Source organism: Myotis yumanensis, unplaced genomic scaffold (assembly GCF_028538775.1).
Source record: "Myotis yumanensis isolate MYYU_CA2020_CCGP unplaced genomic scaffold, mMyoYum1.0.hap1 SCAF_19, whole genome shotgun sequence".
In the NCBI taxonomy this organism is placed as follows: Eukaryota; Metazoa; Chordata; class Mammalia; order Chiroptera; family Vespertilionidae; genus Myotis; species Myotis yumanensis.
In genome coordinates, this window is record NW_027223770.1 from 10,569,556 (window position 1) to 10,596,281 (window position 26,726).

The following is a 26,726-nucleotide window of genomic DNA, read 5'->3' on the forward strand; positions in this document are numbered from 1 at the left end:
CACGTCATTTTGCATCTGTTAAAGTGGCTAACCTAAAGGTTCTCAGCCAGCTGTCTACTCGTCAATTACAGGCCTCATTTCTTCGCCCAAGAAAGGAAGAATGAACGTGAGATAATTTCTAACGTCCGCTCCAGTTCCAAAACTCCAGTTCCAAAGTTATCATTTCAGAAGATGATTCCATGAGAAAAAGGAAGCCTTGTCCCCCGGCTATATCTGTGTGTCCTGAGTTGCTATACATGTATCGCTATATGTCCTTTGAATAACATTCAAGTCAGTATGATCTGACTTACATTAGATTACTAATCATTAAGGGAATTTAACCTTGGAATCCATTCTACTTGGAGGCAATTGGTTTTAAAGAGGATTGTAAAAAAAAATTCAGGAGAAGGTAGATTCTCCTTTGTCTCTTTATTTTTTCTCTATAAACCTGCTAAAGTCCACAATTTATGTTGTACATTCTATGAGTTTTGACAAACATATAATGAATGACACGTGTCCACCATTATAGTATCAGATAATTTCACTGCCATAAAAATCACCTGTGTTCCATCTATTCCTCCCTCCTCCCTAACCCGTGGCAACCACTGACCTTTTTACTGTTTCATCTTTTCCAGGATGTCATATAGTTAGAATCTTACAGTATGTAGCCTTTTACTTTGGCTTCTTTCAGTGCATTTAAGTTCCTTCCATCTCTATATGACAAATCTGTCTGTAGTGCTAATTGAACATTAATATGCAAAGACCATCAGTTTTAACAGTTATTGGCAAACTTGCAAAATTTAAGGACCAAAGCCAGAAACTATATTATTTTCTTGCTAATCCAATATGTAGGATAAAAGTCTTTCTTAAGTACATTAATATAATTAAAAATATTAATGCATTATCTTTTTTTATTGTAATATCAGTTTTATTTTTCATTAAAATTGTACTGGCATCATTATTTAGATGCAGTTTAATAAAATAATATTTCACTGTCTGATTTTTTCCAGGCCATTATTAGTCATTTCAGGATTATTACTGAAAGTAGGTTTTTTTGTTTGTTTGTTTGTTTTGTAAAAGTGAGGGGTGGCCAAGAGAATGACAAGTCAGACTGGCAGAAAATATTTGCAAAACACGGAGCTGATAAAACAGACAAACACTGTTACCCAAAATATACAAAGAACCCTTAAAACTCAATTGGTAAGACCATAACCCGATTGAAAGATCAGAAAAGGCGCTCAACAGAAACCTCACCAAAGAAGCCAGCTACACAGGTGGACTAGGGAATTGCAAATTAAAACAACACATATTAGGATGGCTAAAGCTCAACCTCGCCTTGATTCATTCTGAGCTAGTGATTCGTTTCATTGGGCAAAAGCAAGCCCTTCTACACCCAAGGGAAGCCCGGCCCCAGCAGGTCCACTTAACAGCCCAGAGGAGGGGGCGTGGTGCCCTCAGCCCGGCGCGCCTGCGTTACTCAAAGCAGTTAGGACTGTCCCTGGCGCCTGATTAAAATATTTAAATACAGCTGTTAAGGATCACACACAACCTACGATATTAATTTTTATTTATCATAAATGTTTAGACATTATTATGAATTTCTGAGACACACAAATTCCTCCCGTATTCATTTCAATTGAACATGTATTTACACTCAGGTGCCTTTTGTCCTCAGCGCACTGTAAGTCCCCAATAAAGTGTGCAACTTAGCATAATGATGCGGCTTTTGCTAGAACAAAGCAAACCGAAAACGAAATCATTCCACCTGTAAGGGGGCGGGGAAGAAACCGAGGTATTTATTCAGGCAACTTCAGTAGTCGCCTATTTTCCTGGGGGCGGTGCCATTGGTGGACCCGATGGACCCAGCCGCGGCCGCCATTTTGGGGTCTTCCCTAAGGATCTCCTACCGGCTTTTCGTGCCGCAGCCACCGCTCCCCGCGGCCTTGCCGGGCAGGATGAATGTGATAGACCACGTGCGAGACATGGCGGCCGCGGGGCTGCACTCCAACGTGCGGCTCCTCAGCAGCTTGTTACTTACAATGAGTAATAACAACCCGTGAGTGGAGGCGGGGAGCGGCCGGGGGCTGAGGAGAAAGCGGCGCCTGTTGGGGAGCGGGGGCTGAGGGGGCCTCGGGACTGCGGGAAGGAGGGCCTCCTCGCGCGGGGCCGACTGAGGAGCGCCGGCGGCGGTCCCTGGGACGAACTCCTTGCGGGGAACGTGTCGAGTGGCGGCGGCGGCTTCAAGAAATGCCAGGAGGAGGCTCTGAGGGCGACCCTGGCGAGGGTGCCCCGGAAAGTTGAGGGCTTAGGGGTTTCCTGAGGCACCTGCTGCCGGGCACGGCGACTGTCATGTCGCCGGGCTGGTTCCTCTCTTCCCGAAGAACGTTTTCTCTTTCGGCGAAGCGCAGAGGCCCCGCGTCTCCTGCTTTCATACGGTCCGCCCGCGTTTGGGACGGGCCTTCCCCCCGGAGGGTGTGAGCAGGGTCCGCTTCCTCGCCCCGGCGAACCCTTGAGAATGGAGACACCCCGGGAGGAGGGGAGGGGCCCCTTTCCTGCGGTCAGAGCTGCCTGGTACTGAGTCTTAACGACGGCAGAGGCGCAGGGGCTCTCTTCATTTCTTCATTTTAAGGCCCTTCCCAGGGCCAGCGAGGCCAGACACCTCCCTCCCCAGTGTAATCTCACGGCCCCTGCTCACTGCGCTCCAGCCAGGTCCCTCCCTGTCTGTTCTTTCCGACGCTGAGCACGCCCGGCCGGTCCTCAGCTCGGGGCTTTTGCATTTGTCTTTCTGCTCAGAGTTCTTCCCTTAGACCCGCCTCCTCACACAGGTTTCAACACAGACATCCCTTCCCAAGAATTCTCAGCTCCTCAGAGTTGTTCCTTCACCCTTACTGTCCTCTCCCTTTGCCCTGTTTTATAGTCTGCGCATCACTTTACTTTTAAAAACGGTGATGCAATTGACATGTAACATTTATATTAATTTCAGGTGCACAGCGTAATAATTCTGTATCTATTGTGATAGGAGCACCACAATAAGTCTAGTTAACATCCATCACTACACGTAGTTACAGGTGGGGTTTTTTTTTTTTTTTTTCTGGTGAGGACTTTGAAGATCTGTATTCCATGTCACCCTGTTAAAGAACACGTCTCTTAACTCCTAACGAAGTCGGCCCAGTGCCTGTGTACAGTAAGCACTCAGACATTTACTGCACGTGCTAAAGGAGTGCATACAACCTTAAGAAGGTGAAATACCCTGTAAGTTCACACATCTAGGAAGTGGAGGAGCCGTAATGTCTGGATTTTGGTCCTTTTGACTCTAAGGGTCTTCATTCTGACCAGGACAGCCTGCTATCTCTAAATGGCATTATCATGAAACTAGAGGCCCGGTGCATGAATTCGTGCATGGGTGGGGCCTGTCCGCCCCATCAGTGTGTGGGGGGCTGATTGGGGCGGGGCTGTCCAGGGGGAGGGGCCGGGGCAGTTGGTGGGGCAGCCCCGCCCCCTGGTCGAACTCTGGTTGAACTCCTGGTCCAGGGGACAATTTGCATATTACTCTTTTATTATCTAGGATTTTCTACTCAGGGTGGACCCACTTGCATTTGGCCTGCTTGTGAAGCTGTATAGGGCAGAGAAGAAAGGCCCCTTGGATGCTTCCAGTGCAGCTGCTCTCCCATTTCATTCCCATTAGGGTGCTAACCCACCATTTTGCCACTGTCCACGTAGTGTTGACAGGGAGGAGCCCTGGTCTGTCAGCCTTCTGTGTTTATTCTGGAGCTTTTCACTTGGTTCTGAGTGATTTGTCAAGGAACAGTTTCCACCATTGGGAATCTGTGCAGGAGTTAGTCATTGTCCTTGGTTCTTGAAGATGTTACAAGGTAGTTAGAAGCAGTCTGATCCTCTGACTAGACTTCTTCATATTAGGTTAAACTGGCAGTTAACTAGTTTCCAGAGGCATTTAGATTCTGACCTTTATCATTTATATTTTCAAATTTCTTACTGAATTGACAATACAATACAGTAAAAAAAAAAAAAATTCAAACAAAGCAGAAAGGGTCTGCAGATAAGTACCTGTCCCTGAGTCTTGAACCTCACCCCACCATTTCCCTTCTCCAGAGGCAAACAACATTAAGTTTCTCACATATCATTCCAGAGATAACGTAAGTAGGCATGTATGTTATAATATATAAATATACATAAGTATCTAAATGCTTCCTGAGTATAGTAACATTTTCTATCCAATGTTATTTCTCATTAAATACACTGTCCTTAAGCCCCTGAGACTTAAGATAAAAATCCTTCAAGTGCTTATAAAGTTTACTTTTGTGTATAAAATAAAATAAAAAACCTTTATCAAATAAGACTAATCCGCCCTGACTGGTTTGGCTCAGTGGACTGAAAGGTCCTAGGTTCGATTCTGGTCAAGGGCATGTACCTTGGTTGCGGGCACATTCCCAGTAGGGCGTGTGCAGGAGGCAGCTGATCGATGTTTCTCTCTCATCGATGTTTCTAACTCTCTATCCCTCTCCCTTCCTCTGTAAAAAATCAATAAAATATACTTTAAAAAAAAAAAGACTAATCCTCTTTCTATCCCACTCTATTCCATTAGCTTATCCTCTTCTATTTCCATATTTCAGTATTTCTATTTTCTTCAGGATTTGAAGAGTTTTCAGTTCCCTACAAACCTCTTTTCAGTACTTTACTAAAAAGGATTCAATTGATGAACTTTCTCTTCTAAGTTTTCAACCCTTCTTTGGTAATACTATTTAAATCATTGTGATTGTTCTTCTTTGTCTTATCCTAAAAATTGATGTTACTATAAGAGAGAATGGATATCAAACTGTTAAATTAAGTCTTGGGTTAAAGGAGAGGAGGAAAAGATATATTACATTTCTCTTTGTACACTTTTGTAGAGTTATACAAAGAGATTTAAAGATATCATTGCTTTTATAGTAAGTAAAGGAAATATTTAAGGCAATTTTCTAGATGTGTTGACCATATTAGCGTAGAGTACGCCTCATCCCTCTAATTTTAGGAACTAGCACTTAAGGCACATTTATTTTTTTGGAAACTGTCATTACATAAGGCTGTGTGCTAGGCTTGGACACTAAGAAGGGACACTAAGGGCAGGCATGTACTTTCTAACATTTCAAAAACAACCCATGTAGGGGGTATCCTTTCTTTGTTTTCTAGTGAGTTATTCTCCCCATCTCAGAAGTACCAGCTTTTGGTGTATCATGCAGATTCTCTCTTTCATGATAAGGAATATCGGAATGCTGTGAGCAAGTATACCATGGCTTTACAGCAGAAGAAAGCCTTAAGTAAAACTTCAAAAGTGAGACCTTCAACTGGCAATTCTACATCCACTCCACAGAGTCAGGTAATTGGAAATACAAAGTGTGATTTTGGTGGGGGAGGGCTGGGAGTGAGAGAGACTGAAAGAATTTATAAGACTGATGTGGAAGTTGTAAAATAAAATGTAATTTTAAAGGGGACTTGACTGGAGAAACAAAGATGAAAAACCACTTAGATGAAAGAATGCATCCAACCAAGCATTTAGGGCTAAAAGCAAAATTCACTCTGGATGAATCTAAAAATGGAATTAACTATGAATTTTCTGGGTTCTAACCAACGTCATGCATTGTTCCTCCCTTTCATACAAACAGAACTTAAAATCTAGTGTTTTTATAATGTTAATGAAAATATAACTTTAAAATGTAACTCAAATTTTACGACTGTGAATACCTGGGGAAATATATGGGAAATCTGAAAATTCCTGCCAATTTTTGATAGTTGCTTAAGAATTAGTTAAATAAATGAAGGGGGGTTATAATTTTACCATTTGGTGGAGCCATCCCATTGCTAGAAATTAACCATATAGTAGACTCATAAAAGATTTATAGGATATATAATTAAGGTTGCTTATTGCAGCATTGTTTATAATGGTAAGAAACGGAAGCAAAAGTGTTCATTAGTTAGGACTAGTTATAGTTTAGCTATAAGATGCAATATGATGGAGCTATTAAATGAAAAATGAGATAAATATATGTGCTAATTTGGAAAGCCTGTATATATTAGTAAAGAAAAGTTTTGAGGCAGTGTGTTCAATACTCCCTGTTTGTGTGTTTGTTTGTTGTTAATCCTCACCTGAGGATATATTTTTTCCATTGATTTTAGAGAGAGTGGAAGGGAGGGTGAGAGAGAGAGAGAAACATCTATGTGAGAGAGACACATCGATTGGTTGCCTCCCACACACACCCTGGACCTGATGGGCCAGGGACCGAACTTGCAACCCAGGTATGTGCCCTTGATCGGGAATTGAACTCGAGACCCTTCAGTGCGTGGACCTGTGTTCCAGCCACTGAGCTACACCAGCCAGAGCAATTAACACATTTTCAAGGTTGATCTGTGTTACAGAATTAATCAGTTCTTCATTCCTTTTTTTCCCAAATAATATTTCATTTTATGGTTATATCATATTTTAACTATTGGACATTTGGATTGTTTCCATTTTTTGCTTATAATTAACTAGAGGCCTGGTGCACGAATTCGTGCATGGGTAGGGTCCCTTGGCCTGGCCAGTGATCGGGGCTGATCAGGGCCGGCTGGCCAGGGGGAGGGACTGCGGGAGGTTGGCTGGCCAGGGGAGGTTGGCTGTGGGAGTGCACTGACCACCAAGGGGGCAGCTCCTGCATTGAGCGTTTGCCCCCTGGTGGTCAGTGCGTGTCATAGCTACTGGCTGGTCATCTGGTCATAACGGTCACTTAGGCTTTTATATATGTATATAGATAGATAGATAGATAGATAGATAGATGCTATTTTGAACATTTGTGTGTAGGCTTTTATTTGGATATATGTTTTCAGTTCTCTTGGCTGTATATATAGGAGCAGAATTGCTGGGCGATATATATTATGGTAACCCTATGTTTAAGATTATGAAGAAGTACCATAATGTTTAATATTTTGAAGAGATGTTTTCATTTCCTCTTAGTGTCTTCCATCTGAAATTGAAGTGAAATACAAAATGGCTGAATGTTACACAATGCTAAAACAAGATAAAGATGCCATTGCTATACTTGATGGGATCCCTTCAAGACAAAGAACTCCCAAAGTAAGTTGAATTAACAATTTGTTACATCATTTTCAACTCCCCATTCCTTCCACCACTCTTCCTTCATGTTTTCACTATACATTAGATCAGTGGTTCTCAACCTTGGCTGTACATTAGAATCACCTGGGAATCTTTTTAAAATTCTGATTTCTGGGCCTCACCCTCTGGAAATTCTGTTTCTTTGTTATGGGGTGGGGCCACAACATTAGTAACAAAGAAACAGAATTTCCGGAGGATGAGGCCCAGAAATCAGGATTTTAAAAAGATTCCCAGGTGATTCTAATGTGCAGCCAAGGTTGAGAACCACTGCATTAGGGAGTCCATCTGAACATTTTACTCTTGCCTCTCTCTGGTTTTCACTTTGTTCCCTTGTTAAAGAGTTAAGAGTTCATAGAGGTAGAAGAGTGCCTTTCTTCTGAGACCCTGAAAATTCAGCTGATGAAAGTGGTAGCTGGAGAATACTAGTGCTTATTCTTTGTTTTTCTTACTGTAGAAAAGAATGAATTGCAATACACTTCCAGGTGGCAACAATACTGTTTTAGAACCTTATTTTTTTGCAATGTGAATGATTTTATTAATCCCTTCATTTTCAAAATCAAGTCTACAAGACCCTTTTGTACTTATTTGTGTGTGGAGTATGTATTTGTATTTGATTTCACAACATATTGTAGTGAATAGAACATCTTCAACTGAAATCAGAAGATCTGGTGTCTTGTCTGAGTTTTGGGCATACAAACTGTTTGTAGTGTGTACTTGGGCAAATTCCAATCTGAACCTTATTTTTTCCCCTTATTTATAAAATGAGGATAATAATACTTTTTCTGCTAACTTTTGGAAAAACTAAGTTTATGTATGTGAGAATACTCTTTAAAGTACTATTCTGTACGGAGTATTATATTGGACATCTTTGATTACGGTTTTTTGGGTGTATTTTATTTTTAAGCCCAGTTTAGAAAAATAATGCAAATTCTTGCTCTTAGATTGAATTCATGTCAGTATTTAATATTCTACCATATTCTTTCATGTCACCTGTCTCCTTCACTTCATTGAAAAACTTTTGTGTAACTTGTGCTTAATAGTGAAGGATTTTATCTGTAAGATGCCTGTGTTCATCCTACTGTCCTTAAGAGGAATCTAATCAGTAAGGACCTAGTGTATTTAGTTAGTGTTTTTTCACCTAAATGTTGCTAAGTTTTAAAAGTAACCAATCAAACTTGATGAGAATGTGTTTAAGTATCTCTTCATAATGAGAATGTATTTATGACTTTGAGTTTTTATAATTAAGCTATTTCCCCAGTATATTTATTTTATGGTGGTGGCTGCTATTAAAAACATTTGGAAGCATGTTACAGACTACTCTGTCTTAAAATAAGCTTGAATGCTTATATATTAACTTGTGTTCTGGTACCCTATGAAAGACTTACCTGAAGAATAATTTTTTCATATATGAAGAATATCTTTTGAAAGATGCTGTTTTCATTATAAACTTTGAATTATACCTGTTCATTATCTTACTGGAAATGCACCATTATTTCCTCCTTAATGACTTCAAGGAGTTTGGGGACAATGAGTAATGACAAAGAAGCTCAGTTTTGTGGTATCCAGTGCTTTGGTGTTTACTGCTATCATTTTAAGAGGGACTAGAGGAATCTGAATTTATTAGGAGTACATATTCTTCATTCTGTAGAGCTATTATAGCCAGGAGCAAACAAAGATGTGTTCCTCAAACATAAACCTATAATATTTACAGTTTTTCTTTCTTGTCCGTTAGGGAGTTAACTGGCTTCTCAGTCTGTGTACAGGACAAGGAAGTGAGTCAAAATACGTCTAAATGAACGTCTGTTAATGTATGGTAAACACCGCCACACATTCCTTCACATTTTAAAGGAAAATTCCAGTGTGAGATTATTATATCTTGGTAAATCTTTGACTTTTAAGAGCAAACATATAACATATAATTTCTCAGTTTTTAGAAAATGATTACTGCTGTGTTTATAACTGGTAGAATGTGGCTTTGTGATGTTACCAAGTAAGTATCTGCTTTAAAAATAATTGATTTTCTCACTAGGTAGTACTCAAAACTCATTCTTTTGAAGTGCCAGGTAGTTTAAAGGGAATTTTAATATTTGTTGGCCCATCAGTCATGATTTGTTAATAACAAGCAGTCAAGAAAGGTTTTTAAGTATAGACACTAATACTGGAGTTTTCCTTTAAGTACCTTCTTTTGCATTTCAATATAGCCTAAAATGGAAAAATCTGAGGCCAAATAAAAAATAGTTTTATTTCTAGTATTTTATTATTTCATTGTTTGAATCAGTATGGATTTATGCCATACTAGATTGTTTTATATACTGTAAGTACATAATTGGAACAGATGTTTTTCATCTTCAGACCCACTCTTTTGAGTAAATATCTGGAGTACGAAGCTACAGATTGAAGAGATTGGGATTGGCTTTTTTACTCTTGTGCCCTCATGTTGACTGCTTCCTTAGGTTAATAATCTGGCAAACTCTGTGTTGTGTTATGATCTATTAATTTTAAATTGGAATATAAAGTTTTGCGGAGTTACATATTTGAATTGTGTTATTTAAATAGTATAACTAATCTCTGGATCATTGTTTTTTTAAAGGTCAGTTAGAGTTTGATTTTTGTAGCATAACTTTGATGAGTCAGACAGTACCTATTGGTCAAAGCTTTAAGCATGAGAAAGGCTAGAGTCTAGCTGCTAGACTAATTGTCAGAGAGAAGCCAAGCATTGTGCTTTTGGGTCTGTCATTTCCTTTTTGGAGAAAATTCATCTTAAGTAGCTATGTTAAGCATTCCTCACTTTCTGTGGCTTGATGTTAATTGCATTTAAAAAATGTAAACTTGAGCACTTCTAGAATAGTTCATCTTCTGTCTTAAGACCAAGAAAGAATCAAGGTAATTAGAATTCTGTAACATTTCTCAAGTGAATGTTACTCCCATTTCCAGAGGCAGCATCTTTGGTCCAAATACTATTGGACCTTTTGGTTGGGTAAGTGAAAGGAATTTGATTTTCCTTTTAGAAATGGGAGGACATAGGAAAAGCAAAGGTGGTAATTTTCTGTTTGGTTTGATGAATGGAGTTGGTCTTTGTTTATTTCCATGGAGCTGTGGGTAGATTTTCTAGTAAAAAATAAGGTAGTAGCTAGTAATAAAAATCAGGACCTAAATTGATGGTGAAATATTTTCTTTGCAATATACACTTAATCTTATTGTCTTCTGGTTTTATTTACTACAGATAAACATGATGCTGGCAAACTTGTATAAGAAGGCTGGTCAGGAGCGCCCTTCAGTCACCAGCTATAAGGAAGTGCTGAGGCAGTGCCCATTAGCCCTTGATGCCATTCTAGGTACGGATCATTCTCTGCCATGGAGTGTTTACTCTCTAATGTAGTAGTTCTCAATCTTGGCGGTATACTAGAATAGTTTTATTTTTCCAAAAGTTTCATCTGTAGATGGTGATTTAATAGATTACCGTTGGTCATGTATTTCACTGATCAAGAAATGATAAATTATGTTTGTTCTGTCTTATGCATCTTGATTCGAATAGGACAGAGGTTGCCTTTAGCCCATGGAAAGGGTAACCTGTTGGTTATTACATTGTAGAAGAGAGACACTATGCCTCACTTTCTTTTTCCTGCTTTCTGTTGGGTTAGGTTTGCTGTCCCTATCTGTAAAAGGTGCAGAGGTGGCATCAATGACAATGAATGTCATCCAGACCGTGCCTAACTTGGACTGGCTCTCTGTGTGGATCAAAGCATATGCTTTTGTGCATACTGGTGACAACTCAAGAGCAATCAATACCATCTGGTGAGAGCCACAAAATTACTAAGTGTTCTTGAAGCCCTTTCCTTGTAAGGAGGTCTGATATATCTAAATTAGCAAAACAGAAAAATTAGATGCTTATCTCTTGGTGTTGCAGCCAGTTGTCCCTGGGCTTTGTTAGTCTCTTAATGTACCATATGGTCCCAAATGTAATAATCTCTGCTGAGCACCTGTTAATTGTAAACTTGGACCGAGTTTAGCTCTGTACTTGCAAAAGTAGTAACCCTTGCAAAGCAAACTGCCTTTGTGTATCATGCTTGATTGAACCTGGAAGACATCTTTTTGCATGCCCAGAAGCATAGTTATTGCAGCATCTGATCTGGGTTGCGTCCCTAGGACTGGGATTTTCTTTCTAGTCAGGTAAAGTCCAAGGACAAGAGACTGGGATTTGTGTTATGCTGTCATTTGGTTGAGTATCAAGTAGCTGTCATTTGTGAATAATATTACATTTAACACCATATAGCATATTTTGTCCACTGAAAAACTGCAATCAGATAGTTATCTATAGGTAACAAGAGATTTCTGCATTATTCTGTATATTTGCTATCTTATCCTATGTAACTTTTTTTTGAAATGTGTCATTGCATTTAATTTTTTTTTTAAATTTGCCAATGCTATGTTGTTTTGTTGTTATGTATATTTTATTGAAATTTTACAGAAAGGAAGAGAGAGGGATAGAGAGCTAGAAACTTCGATGAGAGAGAAACATCGATCAGCTGCCTCCTGCACACCCCCTACTGGGGATGTGCCCACAACCAAGGTACATGCCCTTGACTGGAATCGAACCTGGGACCCTTCAGTCCGCAGGCTGACGCTCTATCCACTGAGCCAAACCTGTCAGGGCTGCATTTAATTTTTATGTCTAGATAATACAATTTCATTATTTTTAAATTGTATATTTTAACTTTTAGGTATAACTTTTTTTTTAAATCATAAGCTTAGAATAAGGAAATCTAGTGTACAGTTTGTTTTTAAAGTTTATTATGAAAAATTTCATACATACACAAAAGAAAATAGTACCTATATGCCCGTCACCCAGACTTAACAACCAAGAGGATTTATAGCAGGTTTTAAGGTTCACTGTTTAATATCTTAAAGTTCACTAGAGAAAAAGTCATTATTACGAGATAACGTGGATCTACTGGGAAGCTTAGCAGATCTGTACTTCAGAGCTGGAGACAATAAAAACTCTGTCCTCAAATTTGAACAAGCACAGATGTTGGATCCTTATCTAATAAAAGGTAAGTCATTCTTGGGGCAGGGCAGAAGTGACAATAGAGAGGCAGATCAGGAAAGATTGAAAATGTAGCATGATCTTCTGATTCCAATTATCATGGACATAGTTTGTAAAATTTGTAACAGTTGCTATTTACCATTCTTTCGGTCCTGATGTGTCTCCAACACTTGGGTAATTCCATGTGAGCAGTTGTTTTTGCTTCATTCAAGTGTCATCTCACCACAGATCATTATTTAGGTTTTTTTTTCGTTTGCAAGGAGTTATAGCCTCTCCTTACGATCATAGGCACCCTTAAGATTTATAGATTTATGATGTGCCTGACTGAGAGTTTGGATGGCATCCCCAGAACTGTAATCTCTTTTTAGGAGATTTACTTTACTCTGTCCTTAGTATAGTTAAAAGGGAATAAATGAACAGATGTTAAGAAAAGGATGAGGTAAGTGAAGGAAGTAATTAGGAGTGAACAACAACAAAAATTACTGATCTGAAAGGAGATGCAGTTGAAGGAGTAAGCCACAGGCACTTCTAAAGGATGACTGTGGGGTGACTGTCAGTAAATGAAGGGTGCATGCTCAGGAATAGCAGTATAAAGTCAAATAGAAGGGCTGAGGTCTGCTTGTAAAGACTCCAAAAAGGCCATCAGAATGACCTTGTTACAATAAACAGTCTTGTAGACACGTAAGCCACAAGAATGACAGAGCAGTGAGAGGAAAGATGAATTTGTTTGTTACAGGTCTCCCTCTTGCCCAGTGCTTATTTCTCTTCTCCAAGCTACCCATGACCATAATGAAAATGGTGTTTTAGAAATACTAATCGGGTAGTAGTCAGCAGCCTGGAGTTGGAAGCTCAGACCAGAGTCGGGGCCAGCAGGGAATGTTGCAGTAATCTTGGCTTGAGACACATTTTCCTGAGAATCTGAAGGGATAGTAAGGAATGGAGGGGAATAGTGTTAAGAGACGAGTGACAAGAATGGAGAGCCCTTTTTATAGAACACTAGAGGCCCGGTGCACAAAAATTTGTGCACTCGGGGGTCCCTCAGCCCAGCCTGTGCCCTCTCGCAGTCTGGGACCCCTCCGGGGATGTCCACCTGCTGGCTTAGGCCTACTCCCCGGGGGATTGTGCCTAAGCTGCCAGTGATACATCCCTTGGGGGATGTCCACTTGCCAGCGGGCCGAAGCTGCAGTTGAACATCCACAGAGCTGCTGAGGAGGCAGGAGAGGCTCCCACCATCGCCAATGTGATGCCTTTAGCCTGGCTTGTGGCTGAGCAGAGCTCCCCCTGTGGGAGTGCACTGACTACCAGGGTGCAGCTCCTGCATTGAGCATCTGCCCCCTGGTGGTCAGTGTGTGTCATAGTGACCAGTCATTCCCAGTCGTTCTGCTGTTAGGGTCAATTTGCACATTACCGCCCTAATGGGTTTGGCTCAGTGGATAGAGCATCGGCCTGAGGACTGAAGGGTCCCAGGTTCGATTCTCGTCAAGGGCATGTACTCTGGTTGCGTACACATCCCCAGTAGGGGGTGTGCAGGAGGCATATTACCGGTTTATTATATAGGATAGAAGCTTGGTGCACGGGTGGGAGCCAGCTGGCTTGCCCTGAAGGGTGTCCCAGATCAGGGTGGGCAGGGGACCCCCAGCTCCCTACCATCGCCCACGGTGCCCATGCAGCCTCAGCCCGCAGCTGCAGCCTCCCCCAATCGTGGGCTCCGCCCCTGCCCGGGCCTAAGGCCTCTGGCCCAGGCGTTAGGCCCGGGCAGGGGACCCCCGAAGCTGCAGCCGCCCCCGATCGTGGACTCCGCCCCTGCCCGGGCCTTACGCCTCTGGCCGAGGCGTTAGACCCGGGCAGGGGACCCCCGAAGCTGCAGCCGCCCCCCGATCGTGGACTCCGCCCCTGCCCCCTTACGCCTCTGGCCAAGGCGTTGGGCCCGTGCAGGGGACCCCCCAAGCTGCAGCCGCCCCCCATCGTGGACTCCGCCCCTGCCTGGGCCTTATGCCTCTGGCCGAGGCGTTGGGCCTGTGCAGCGGGGACCCCCAGCTGCAGCCCCCCTGCCCGGGCCTAAGGCCTCTGGCCGAGGCGTTAGGCCCGGGCAGGGGACCCCCGAAGCTGCAGCCGCCCCCCGATCGTGGACTCTGCCCCTGCCCGGGCCTTACGCCTCTGGCTGAGGCGTTAGGCCCGGGCAGGGGACCCCCGAAGCTGCAGCCGCCCCCGATCTTGGACTCTGCCCCTGCCCGGGCCTTATGCCTCTGGCGGAGGCGTTAGGCTCGGGCAGGGGACCCCGCAAGCTGCAGTGCCCCCCCGATCGTGGACTCCGCCCCTGCCCGGGCCTTACGCCTCTGGCTGAGGTGTTGGGCCAGGGCAGCGGGGACCCTCAGCTGCAGCCCCCCTGCCCGGGCCTAAGGCCTCTGGCCGAGGCGTTAGGCCCGGGCAGGGGACCCCCCAAGCTGCAGCCGCCCCCGATCGTGGACTCCACCCCTGCCAGGGCCTTACGCCTCTGGCTGAGGCGTTAGGCCCGGGCAGGGGACCCCCGAAGCTGCAGCCACCCCCAATCGTGGACTCTGCCCCTGCCCGGGCCTTACGCCTCTGGCCGAGGCGTTAGGCCCGGGCAGGGGACCCCCCCCAGCTGCAGCCGCCCCCGTGAGCTCTGCCCCTTCCCGGGCCTAATGCCTTTGGCCAGGCGTTAGGCCCAGGCAGCGGGGACCCCCCAGCTGCAGCCGCCCCAATCGTGGGCTCCGCCCCTGCCAGGCTGCAGCTGCCCCCGATCGTGCGCTCCGCCCCTGCCCGGGCCTTTCGCCTCTGGCCAGGCGTTAGGCCCAGGCAGGGGACACCCCAAGCTGCAGCCTCCCCGATCGTGGGCTCCACCCCTGCCCGTTCCTAATGCCTCTGGCCTAGGCGTTAGGCCCAGGCAGCGGGGACCCCCAGCTGCAGCCACCCCCCCCCACCCAGCTCAACAGCTCCCTGATAGTGGGCTCGGGGCAGCGGAGACTGACAGCTGCAGCCACCCCAGGATCTCGGGCTCCTCCCCTGCCCAGCTCCCATCGCTGGCTCCACCCCTACTTCCCACTATCACTGGCCAGTGCGGCAAAGGCCAGGATTCTCCGATCATGGCTGGGGGGCAGGGCAAAGGCGGTCCTGGGGGCCGCCTTTGCCCTGTCCCCCGGCTCTTAGCTACCCCCTGGGTTTCCGATCACTGTCAGTGCCAGGGGGCTTCTTCTGTGCTTTCCCTTTTGCCTTCCTGCATTGTGCCTACATATGCAAATTAACCGCCATCTTGGCTGGTGATTAATTTGCATATCTCGCTAATTAGCCAATGGGAAGGGTAGCGGTCGTACGCCAATTACCATTTTTCTCTTTTATTAGTGTAGATGAGAGAATAAAGAGTGTGTGTGTGTGTGTGTGTGTGTGTGTATGTGTGTGTGTATAGGGATGATTTTACATGAACTAGACTCCAGAAAGAACTACTGCTTTTTCTGGAATAGGCTAATATTTTTTCAAGACCAACTGGCATATTAAGTGTGTAACCCTGACTGTGCCTAGACCTCTTGGAAGAGAGAACTTACTTGATACCTTTTTTGGGCCTTTCTGGTTGAGTTAGGATGGCTGTAGTTCACACCACAGGATATAGGGATAAACAGTTCCTGAAAATAGCAGACTTTTAAATTGGGAGGTAGGTCCTACTCCTTTCCTTTTTCTTTAGTTTGTATGTGTTTTTTCTTTTTTAAAATATATTTTTATTGATTTCAGACAGGAAAAGAGAGGGGTAGAGAGAGAGAAAGATCAGGGATGAGAGAGAATCATTGATCAGTTGCCTCCTCCACACCCGACATGGGGGATCTAGCCCACAATCCAGGAATGTGCCCTGCCCGGAAATTGAACTGTGACCTTCTGATTCATAGGTCGACACTCAACCACTGAGCTATCCCGGCTGGGCTGTTGTTTTTAGTTTTTATAAATCATTTTGTTGGAAACTGGGAATGCTGATGGAAGGAGCTCATGATGGTGGAAAGGGCTCAAATCCTAAGGAGCTGGGGCTTCGGTGTGGGCTTTGAGGATGGTGCTTCCTTTGATAAGGGAGTTTAAAGAGCCTCTTCCTTTCTAGGAATGGATGTATATGGCTACCTCCTGGCACGAGAAGGGCGGCTGGAGGATGTGGAGAATCTTGGCTGCCGCCTTTTCAATATTTCTGATCAGCATGCAGAACCCTGGGTGGTCTCTGGGTATGTTTATGCGCTCCCCCTTCCCCCACCCCCCCAGTTTCCAGCAGATTCTTTGGGAACGTGTAGTTCTTGAATAGGCTATAGCTTGAAAACACAGGTTTAAGAGATAATAAGACTTGGATTAGAATTATGGTCTTTGACTTTAGACACATGATTTACTTCTTAAATCTCTGTTCTTTGGAAAACAAGGACAATACCACTGTTTCATGGGGTAGGTATTAACTGAGATAGTGAATGCATCATGCTCAGGACAGGAGCTGCTGTTTTGTTATTGACCTGGCTTTATAAATTCTCTGAATGTCTCTGATCTGCTGACATATCCAGATCATCAGGTTCTCCTTCCATATCAAGATTTCTCCCTTAAAAATAAATGTTTAGTAGATATTTTTGTTTTGTTCTTTCACTGATAGATTAAGTGTGGTTTGTAATAAGAATCATGTAGAGGGCCTTCTATGAAGTTTCTTTACATAGGCATACCTTGGAGATACTGCGGGTTCCACGCCAACTAACTCAATAAAGCGAGTTTTATAGTATTTTTGTTTGTGGAAGATCTTGCCTTCATTTTGCAAAAAACACAACACTTGTGAAGAACAACAAAGAGCAATAAAGTGTGGTATGCCTGTATTGTTCTCTCGGGTAACTTTTGTTTGTTTTTTCTCCAGGTGTCATAGTTTCTATAGCAAACGCTACTCTCGGGCCCTCTATTTAGGAGCAAAGGCCATTCAGCTGAACAGTAATAGTGTTCAAGCTTTGCTACTTAAGGGAGCAGCACTCAGGAACATGGGCAGAGTCCAAGAAGCAATAATCCACTTTCGGGAGGCTATACGGCTTGCACCTTGTCGCTTAGACTGTTATGAAGGTAAGATAAAAATTATAGATGACAGTGTGAATCTGTAGGTGTGGCAACAGCACTCAGATGGAAGGCTTTGTTAGGCTGGCAGTTCCCAAACTTGGTTGTACTTTGGAATCCACTGGGGGAACTTTTAAAAGTCCTGATGCCAGGTTACTCTAATACAGCGGTTCTCAGCCTGTGGGTCACGACCCCTTTGGCGGTCGAACGACCCTTTCACAGGGGTCGCCTAAGACCATCCTGCATATCAGATATTTACATTACTATTCATAACAGCAACATTACAGTTATGAAGTAGCAATGAAAATAATTTTATGGTTGGGTCACAACATGAGGAACTGTATTTAAAGGGCCAGAAGGTTGAGAACCACTGCTCTAATACCATGTAAATTAGAATATTTGGTAGTCGGAGATAGGTATCAGTGTTTTTTTTTGAAGATCCCAGGTATTGCTAATGTGCAGACAAGTTTGGGAATCACTGCATTAGGCACTTTAAATTTAGGGCTTTTGCTGGACTTTTCACTTCATACTTTCAGAATCCATTTCTCTTTGTTTTGTTTTTGGTGATGGAGTAAGTAGTTGAGGTTAAATTTTCGGTCCTTTTTTTGGGTTCTCAAACGTGGACAACTCATTAGTGTAAATCTCTCTGTGCCAGCAGTGTGCTGAATCACTTGGTTATTGTAGGTCTTTAGTCTTTTTCACAGTTGCCTTACATTGGGCCAGAAATATTACCCATAGCAGTGGTCGGCAAACTCATTAGTCAACAGAGCCAAATATCAACAGTACAACGATTGAAATTTCTTTTGAGAGCCAGATTTTTTAAACTTAAACTATATAGGTAGGTACATTGTTATTAACTTAATTAGGGTACTCCTAAGGCTTAGGAAGAGCCACACTCAAGGGACCAAAGAGCTGCATGTGGTTTGTGAGCCGCAGTTTGCCGACCACTGACCCATAGGGTAATCCATATTCATATGATGGTTGGTGTTGTGGGAATTGGTAGGTTCATTGTGACTCCAGAGTGGGCTTGATCAGGGTCAAACTTTGTTTTGTTATGTACTATTTTAAGTTCATGTGAACTGACCCTAGGAGTTCAAAGGAGTTGTGCCAGCTTCTGCAATATCTGGTGACTCAGTCACAGACTTTGAAATAGCTCTTACAAAATGCAGTTCCTCCAAAGCATATTTTTATATAAAAGAATTTAAAAATAAACCCAAGAGTATAGGAGTCATTTGCTGTTAACAGGAAGATGAGTTCAAATTTGAAAAATAAAATTTGAAAGTGGGGGTAAAAAAAACAAATTTTCCTGTGTGGATTACTACCCCAATAAAATTAACAAATAAAATGTAAAATAAACAAATAAATAAAAACAAATCTGCTTAGTCAGTCAGAGCTATACCTATGGTGGATTTGTTCTTAAAGAAACCCCAGCAGACCAAGCTTTTGGTTTCAAATTAAATTCTTAATCCTGAGCTATAACGTCCCTACCTCTCAGCAGCTTTTATCATGCTAATTCCTTTGTGCTGCGTGCCTGACTCACCTGAACCCAGGAATGCAGTTGAAGAGCTTGGACACAGGCTGGGAAGGGTTGTTGGGGGCAGAGGTTGTTCCCCAGCTGGCTGGCCAGTGAGGCTTCAAGGGCTGCCTTCACTCAAATTACCATTTGGAGGTTGGATCAGGGTGACTGGTCATACCCTCTGGTGCTTGCAGCCTCCAGTCTAGCTTCTTTTACTGGTAGGGGCATTCTTTCCATTTCCTTCTGACATTCCAATGGGGCTTTTGCAGGGAAGTATAACTTCTCAAGTAGTTGCAGACTACTGTATTCTGACTCTAACACGTTGCCCTTAAGAGTTAGGTAATTTCTGGTTAAGTACCATAGTGTGTGGTAGAATGTGCTAGGGTGGAGGAGTATGCAGAGAGAATTAGCCAGGGATTGTGTGGGTTCGGGGTTTAAGCTGTTTTGATGAGTGCTTTGTGCCAAAAAATACTTCCTCTGTTTTCCTCAACTTCTTGAAGAGTTGACTGTATTTGAAGTGTCCCCATAGGACATCTATCTTGCTGTGGGTATGAAAAGAGGCAGAAGCTGCTAATCTTGGTATATTCGGTCCATCTGATGAAGCTCTTTCCATCTAGTTTAGGGAAGTCCTCCGCAAATGCTTTTGGGGACTGTGTTTCAAAGAACTGGACATTCACTTTTTTATAGGAGCCTAAAACTAGGACATTAAAGGTGACTGAACACAGTGGAAATTAACAGCTTGTTAAGACGCAGGGAAACCTGGTTTTGTTAGAAACATCTGTGACTGTTTCAGCTAATGATTAGTGTCATATTTGTTCCTCTAACGTTCAGCTGGGTTGCATACATGCTTCAGTTTACTTAGCCGTGTTCGTTACCTTCCTAACTGAAGGTGCCTTCGAAGTGCAGGCTTTTTCTATATTTGTGAAGTGCTCTGGGGACGAGCACTATTTTTTTTTTTTAATATATTTTATTAACTTTTTAGAGAGAGGAAGGGAGAGAGATAGAGAGCTAGAATCATCGATGAGAGAGAAACATCGATCAGCTGCCTCCTGCACACCTCCTACTGGGGATGTGCCTGCAACCAAGGTACATGCCCTTGACCGGAATCGAACCTAGGACCTTTCAGTCCGCAGGCCGACGCTCTATCCACTGAGCCAAACCGGTTATGGCAGGGACGAGCACTCTTTACTCCATCAACATAACGTCCAGTCTAATCTCACCATCAAAGTTTTCTCCTGGCCCTAACCGGTTTGGCTAAGTGGATAGAGCATCAGCCTGTGGACTGAAGGGTCCCAGGTTCCATTCCAGTCAAGGGCATGTACCTTGGTTGCAGGCATATCCCCAGTAAGGGGTGTGCAGGAGGCAGCTGATCGATGTTTCTAACTCTCTATCCCTCTCTCTTCCTCTCTGTAAAAAAACAATTAAAAAAAAAAATATATATATATATATATATATATATATATATATATATAAAAAGTGTTCTCCTGGCCTGCCCCTGGTCTGAAACTTTGAAGGTTTATAATTTGGAAGGCTGTCAGAGTAGAAGCATGGCTTAGAATGGTAATGTGGTTGAGCTTTTTATGTTTTATTTTTTTCAGGTCTCATCGAATGTTACTTAGCCTCAAACAGTATTCGTGAAGCAATGGTAATGGCTAACAATGTTTACAAAACTCTAGGAGCAAATGCACAGACTCTTACCCTTTTAGCCACTGTTTGTCTCGAAGACCCAGTGACACAGGAAAAAGCCAAAACTTTATTAGATAAAGCCCTGAACCAAAGGCCGGATTACATTAAAGCTGTGGTGAAAAAAGCAGAACTGCTTAGTAAGTGTATTTTCTTTTCTTTTTTTTTTAATATATTTTATCGATTTTTCACAGATAGGAAGGGAGAGAGATAGAGAGTCAGAAACATCGATCAGCTGCCTCCTGCACACCCCCCACTGGGAATGCGCCCGCAACCCAGGCACATGCCCCTGACCGGAATCGAACCTGGGACCCTTGAGTCCGCAGGCCAATGCTCCATCCACTGAGCCAAACCGGTTTCGGCTAAGTGTATTTTCTTTACTTCCCTGTTCATCATTCATTGTATAAAATCTTATCTCAGTTGGTTTCCCCAGTTCAGCTGGTTACAGGTGATCAGATAAGTGTGTTCCTTTTGTAGTAGATCTGAGCCCAGATGAATTGGTTTAGCACAACCAAATGTAGCTGGCTTGGATCTGCTTGAATCGGCAGTGACTGACTCTTATAGAGCTATATTTGGTTGTTACTTGTTCAGCTCACTTTGATCCAGTTTTAGTTGTCCTGAACCAGTTTAGGCTGAATATAACTGGTTTGCACCGACTCAAGCTGTTTTGACTCATCTGGATTCTCTTAACTATTTCCCTTTTAGCCTTATTTATTTTTTATTTTATTTATTTTTTAATCCTCACTCAAGGACTTGTTTTTATTGATTTGAGAGAGATAGAGAGATACTGAGAGATCATTTGCCTCCTGAATGGGCCTACTAGGAATTGAACCTGAAACCTGGTATGTGCCCTGACCGGGAATCAAGCTGCTACCTTTTTTTTTTTTTAATATATTTTTATTGATTTCGAGAGGAAGGGAAAGAGAGAGAGAGAGAGAGAGAGAGATAGTTACATCAGTGATGAGAGAGAATCATTGATCGGCTGCCTTCTACACACCCCACACTGGGGATCGAGCTCACAACCTGGGCATATGCCACCGGGAATTGAACGGTGATCTCTTGGCTCAACCACAGCCACACTGCCTGGGCAAACCGCCACCTTTTGGTGCAGGGGATGGCACTCCAGCCAACTGAGCCACACCTGTCAGGGCTAGCCTTTTTTCTTTTTTTAGTTCCGATTTATGATGAACTCCTGGATTTGGGCTAGTTTGGCAAATAAAATACATGCTCGCTTTTTATTTGAACCTAGGTTAATAGTACCTTTAAAAAAAATCAGAACCCAAACTGCAGGTTTCCTAATGGAATAGGAATTCAGATGAGCTTGTTCTTATTTCCTGCCACACCACTTTTTTCTTGAGGACATCTACAAATAGATTGTTGGATGGTGATCAGTGTTGTGGTTTTTGTGTATAAGACTTAAGATGGGGCCCTAGCCGGTTTGGCTCAGTGGATAGAGCGTCAGCCCTCTGACTGAAGGGTTCCAGTTTCGATTCTGGTCAAGGGCATGTACCTTGGTTGCAGGTTCCCTGGCCCTGGTTGGGGGTGCGTGTAGGAGGCAACCAATCAATGTCTGTCTGTCTGTCTGTCTCTCTCTCTCTCCCTCTCTCCCTTCCACTCTTTTTAAAAATCAATGGAAAAATACCTTCGGGTGAAGATTAACAAACAACAACAACAACTTGAGATGGGAATGTATTTTCAAAATGTTGGGTAAGTAGGAAAATGAGGGTCTTTTTTTAATTTTTTATTTTCCAGGCAGAGAGCAGAAATACGAAGATGGGATTGCTTTGCTGAGGAACGCACTAGCTAATCAGAGTGACTGTGTCCTGCATCGGATCCTAGGAGATTTCCTTGTAGCTGTCAATGAGTATCAGGAAGCAATGGACCAGTATAGTATAGCACTAAGGTAGGCACTTAGCCTCCTGGGGGGAAGTTTGATGAGGGGTAGAGAAGGCAGGGAACTATGTCACAGAAATTCTGGAAACACACATTGTGCCCATGGTTGCAAACAGAGTAATAATAGAGGAGGAATTTGTGAATTCATGACTTCAAAAAAATTTTTTTAAGTATATTAACATTAAAGAATGGTTTCACTCATAATCAGCTCACACCACTATAATTTCTGTTTTCATTTGTGTAAATCATCTTCCTGGCCTTGACCACACATATACATATTTTTATAGGGTTATATGTAGTATATATTTTATATTCTGCTTTTTCAAATCAAAGTATTATGAGTACTTTCCCATGTTTTTACCTACTGTAGTAGTTAAGAACTTAAGCTCTGAAGTTTGGTTACTTAACTTTCACCACCTGTTATCTTGGGCAAGTTACTAACAAATTTCCTTGTCTATATCTATCTACCGTACTAGGTATTAAATGATTAAATGAGGATTAAATGATTATTCCATGTAAAGCTCTTAGCACTGTGCCTGGTACATAGTAAATACTAAATAAATAGAGGTATTCTTACTGCTTAGTACAGAAGTGATTTCTTTGAGGGTTGTCTGTGTGTCTTTAAGGTCATGGTGAGGCCTGTCTTTAATTGAGTCTGATCACATTCATTTACTTATTCAGCAGTTGAGCCCCACTCCTGTGCCTGGCATCTCAGTAACCACTGGGGATGCTGCAGTTCCAGTTGCTCTCAGTCTCAGACGTGCAGACTGATGGATACCACGTGCTAAGTGCTTTCATAGCAGTCTCTAGACGGCAAGGTGGGAGTACAGAGGGTGGGGGAGCCCTGGATGTGGGTGAGAGCTGTATGGAAGGTTTTAGAGAAGAGGAGATGATACAAATCAATCTACAGGTATATTAGTAGGAACAGGATTCCCACATGGGTTTTGTCTGCTTTTTGGAAGCCCAGAAGCAAGTGAGAAAATAAAATGCCAGACTTTTATTAGAGGTGGGATTTGTTAGAGGGTGGACACCTGCTGGCTTGGGTGATGGTCACAAAGAAAAGAGGAAAGATTGCTTAGGAGCCAAGTAAATAAATGTTCTTGAGCTTCTGAACTTTGGGGGCCTTTGCACGTGTAATGGCTCATAGCTATTAAACTTGAATGCTCAGATAGGGGTTGCTTTGGGTCCTGGGGTCTAACCTAGGAGTTGACAAATCTGTTCCATGGTAAGCATGATTTTGGTTAACTCCTGCAGTGCTGATACGTTTAATTATAAGAACATGGAACAATTTTATTCACAGGGAAATAAGTATTTTTTGTAACCTTGTAGCTTAAAAATCCAATACTGTTAAATTACATTTGAATTTTTCTATTAATGGGTGTTTACTACTTTTTCATTTGTGTTATCTGATAGCTTCCTCTGGCATAGTGCTAGGGGTAATGTGTGAAAAGGTTTAAGAAATAAATGAAGAAAAACTCAAATTGAGGATTCTAAAAATTAGGACAAGATGCCTTTTTTCACTTCTAGTGGTGAACTCCCTTGATCCTGCCTGTGGAACTGGAGTTGTTTGGAGAGGCCAGGCATTAGCAGTTTCTCTGTGACTGGGTGGTCATTTCACTGGTGAGCCAGGGAGATGACACATCAGCCAGCAAGAAGCAAGGCAGAGATTCAGGCCTCTCCTTTGTTTTGTTGTCCCCTAGTTTGGACCCCAATGACCAGAAGTCTCTAGAGGGGATGCAGAAGATGGAGAAGGAGGAGAGTCCCACGGATGCCACTCAGGAGGAGGATGTGGACGACATGGAAGGGAGTGGGGAAGAAGGGGACCTGGAGGGCAGCGACAGTGAGGCGGCCCAGTGGGCTGACCAGGAGCAGTGGTTCGGCATGCAGTGAGGCAGGCAGCAGCTCCGTGGCCACACTGGCCTGCCCTGCTCTGAGCACTTCCATGGACTGAAAGAACCGTAGGAGCCCGCTCTCTGGGAGGACAATGATTCAGCATGTGATTGCAGCAGGGGTTTCTGCCCCCCTGGCTCCATATTTCTAGTAGTGACTTCATTTTTTAAAACTGAGCCTGACCAACCTTCCATATAAATCCATCCTTCCCTGCTCCAGCCAGGGAGGACTGAGTGAGCCTTTTGGGAGGCCCACAGATATGCTGAGACTTCTGGGACAGTACTTTTTATATAACTAACTTCTCAATCTGAAGGCTCGAGGACTAGACAGTGTTTTGTGTATGATGATGTGGGTGGGTTTGAAAGGAGTGACCTGTCACCCAGAGCAAGAATGTCAACTCCTGAGTATGACAACTACACCGGTTGGCCCTTTCAGAGAGGGTTCCTGTCCCAGAAATCATCATCCTAGTAACCTTGCTTCCTTCTGCAATGTTAGTAATGCCTTAAGCTGACAGTTGCTATTTTGCAGAACAATTTTCCTACTTGCTAATCTGGTAACATGCCTATGAACCTGGGCCAGATCTGAGAAAGGTGTGTGACCTAGAGCATGAACACCTGGGGTAATTAACTAATAAAACTTTTCTATACAGTAATGGTGTTGGGTTGATCAGAATGGAAGCCCATTATAGATTCTTCTCTTTTTCTCCCTCCTCCCCTCCCTCCCTCCCTCCCTCCCTCCCACAATGCATTGTTTCAGTCCTAAAATTATTTGCCATAGATAGACTCCCTTTCTTTCCAGAGTGTTGGAGCCAGTAGAATTGGGAACCTCAGGTAACACTGAGTTGGTTCACCCATTTTCATTTTCTTATTGGTGAATTTCCCTGGGGGAGAGTCTTTGGCCAGATTTTAGACTGTTTCTGTCTGGCTGTCAGGAGCTCTGAGGTTGGTGTCTGGTTTCAGCATTTGCTGTGGGGTGAGCAGAGGGGTCATTCCCTCATACTCCTTATTTAAGAGGTGATGCTTTTGACAGTATAGGTAACCACAAAGTGGGGTTGGGGGTGGCACAGCTAACCTCAAATTCTCATTAAAACAAACTTAGTCAAAGGCGGTGTAAAATATGAATTTGATGTAAAAGGAAAGTTCTGTTCTAAAGTGTATAGTAGTTTAGGAGCTCAGAACATCTGATAACTGTAATTTTAAGTGGACAAAAAGTTACTGTTAAAGTATCTTTCAGTATGAGAACCAGTGCCTGGGCAGCATCATTTGATGGAGCAGTTTCTAAAGAGCCCAGCAGGCAGTGGGGCCATTGCAGGTGATCGTGTGGCCTGGAGAAGACGCTGCTCATTGGCCTTAGTGCTCACTCCAGGATGCAGCTTCATGTCCTTCCTCAGCTTGCCTCTGAGCAGCCATTATCATCAGTGCTTTGGGAGAAAAGGTGGAACCTCTTTGCCATTCCCCCGACTGGGGGAGAGAGCCCAGCCCCACTCTCTTGATCTTATTTTTGCTTGTCAGTCTCATCACCATGACCCCTGAGATTCCCTCGGGTTCAGGATGTGCCTTAGTGCCCAGCCCTGTGCATACCTTCCATCAGTACCCTTGAGTTTCTCCCTTTTCCTGGGCTGGCCCTCTCTTCTCTGCTGGGAGGTCCTAGATCAGTCTGTCTATTCCAAGCCCCTCCATCCCAGCATCATCCGGGGTTAGATCCTTAAGGCCCCTCCCACCTGCAGCTCCAGTGTTTCTACCCTGACAGGTTCCAGGTGGAAGAGACAAATGAAGCTACATCTTTAGAGCACCTGACATAGAATTGGGAATACTCTTAGTCCACATCAAAGAATGGGAAGAGTTTGACCTGGAGAGTGCTGAAGATCTCAACTGGTACTACTACCACTATCACTTATTCTCACAAATAGAAAAACTTTATGTAGGCAGGGAGCTGGGACAGAATCAGGCTGCCCAGCTCTGGCTCTTCCACCGAACCACCTGCTAGGAGACCAAGCAACCTGATAAGGAGTGGCCTCCCAGGTGCCTTCTGGTGCCTTAGAGTTTCACACAGCCAATATGGGGGTGTTTTAACTGATTCCTATCATTCTCCTCCCTTCCCCCCTATTGTTTGTAGCACAGGTGTGGAATCAGACTGACTGGGTCTAAAAGTCCCAGCTCTCCCACTGTCATCGTTGTGGGTCAGGCTGGGTAGTTAGCTTCCATGGCCTGGGCTCCCACATCTGCTTGGGGTCTGAGGACTGAATAAAAAGTATGGAGTTCAGCATGGTGCCTGTTGTGAATGTCATCACCATCATCAGGGTAAATACCAGATTGCTGATTCTTCCCTGGGGGAATTGGAGACTGGGCTGAAGCCTTGTCCTTTTCTCTCTGCGGTCCTTCAGCTGTGCAGGGAGGCAGGGACCTAAAGAAGAGTGCTCCCTGCCCTCCAGCTTGGTCTTTCATACTCTAATTCTGAACCCATTCAGTGTGCCAAAGACCTAGCAGACATGGTCCCTACAGGGCTGATGT

General features: G+C 43.5%; 1 protein-coding gene across 4 annotated transcripts; it reads left to right on the forward strand.

The window, feature by feature from the left end:
* The first annotated feature begins 1,843 nt into the window (after positions 1 to 1,843).
* ANAPC7 (anaphase promoting complex subunit 7) lies at positions 1,844 to 24,868 on the forward strand. Of its 4 annotated transcripts, none has more exons than XM_070400016.1 (11): positions 1,844 to 2,035; positions 5,167 to 5,353; positions 6,965 to 7,084; positions 10,347 to 10,458; positions 10,765 to 10,918; positions 12,032 to 12,174; positions 16,267 to 16,384; positions 17,047 to 17,243; positions 20,349 to 20,573; positions 22,186 to 22,336; positions 24,027 to 24,868. In XM_070400016.1, the coding sequence occupies exons 1-11, from the start codon at positions 1,935 to 1,937 to the stop codon at positions 24,214 to 24,216; spliced, it is 1,698 nt and encodes a 565-aa protein (XP_070256117.1). In that variant the 5' UTR covers positions 1,844 to 1,934; the 3' UTR covers positions 24,217 to 24,868. The 4 variants fall into 4 exon arrangements, with proteins under 4 accessions (XP_070256117.1, XP_070256118.1, XP_070256120.1 ...); XM_070400017.1 differs by having other exon boundaries at positions 1,950 to 2,035; positions 5,237 to 5,353; XM_070400019.1 differs by lacking the exon at positions 1,844 to 2,035 and adding an exon at positions 8,856 to 8,895 and having other exon boundaries at positions 5,266 to 5,353.
* Positions 24,869 to 26,726: the final 1,858 nt, after the last annotated feature.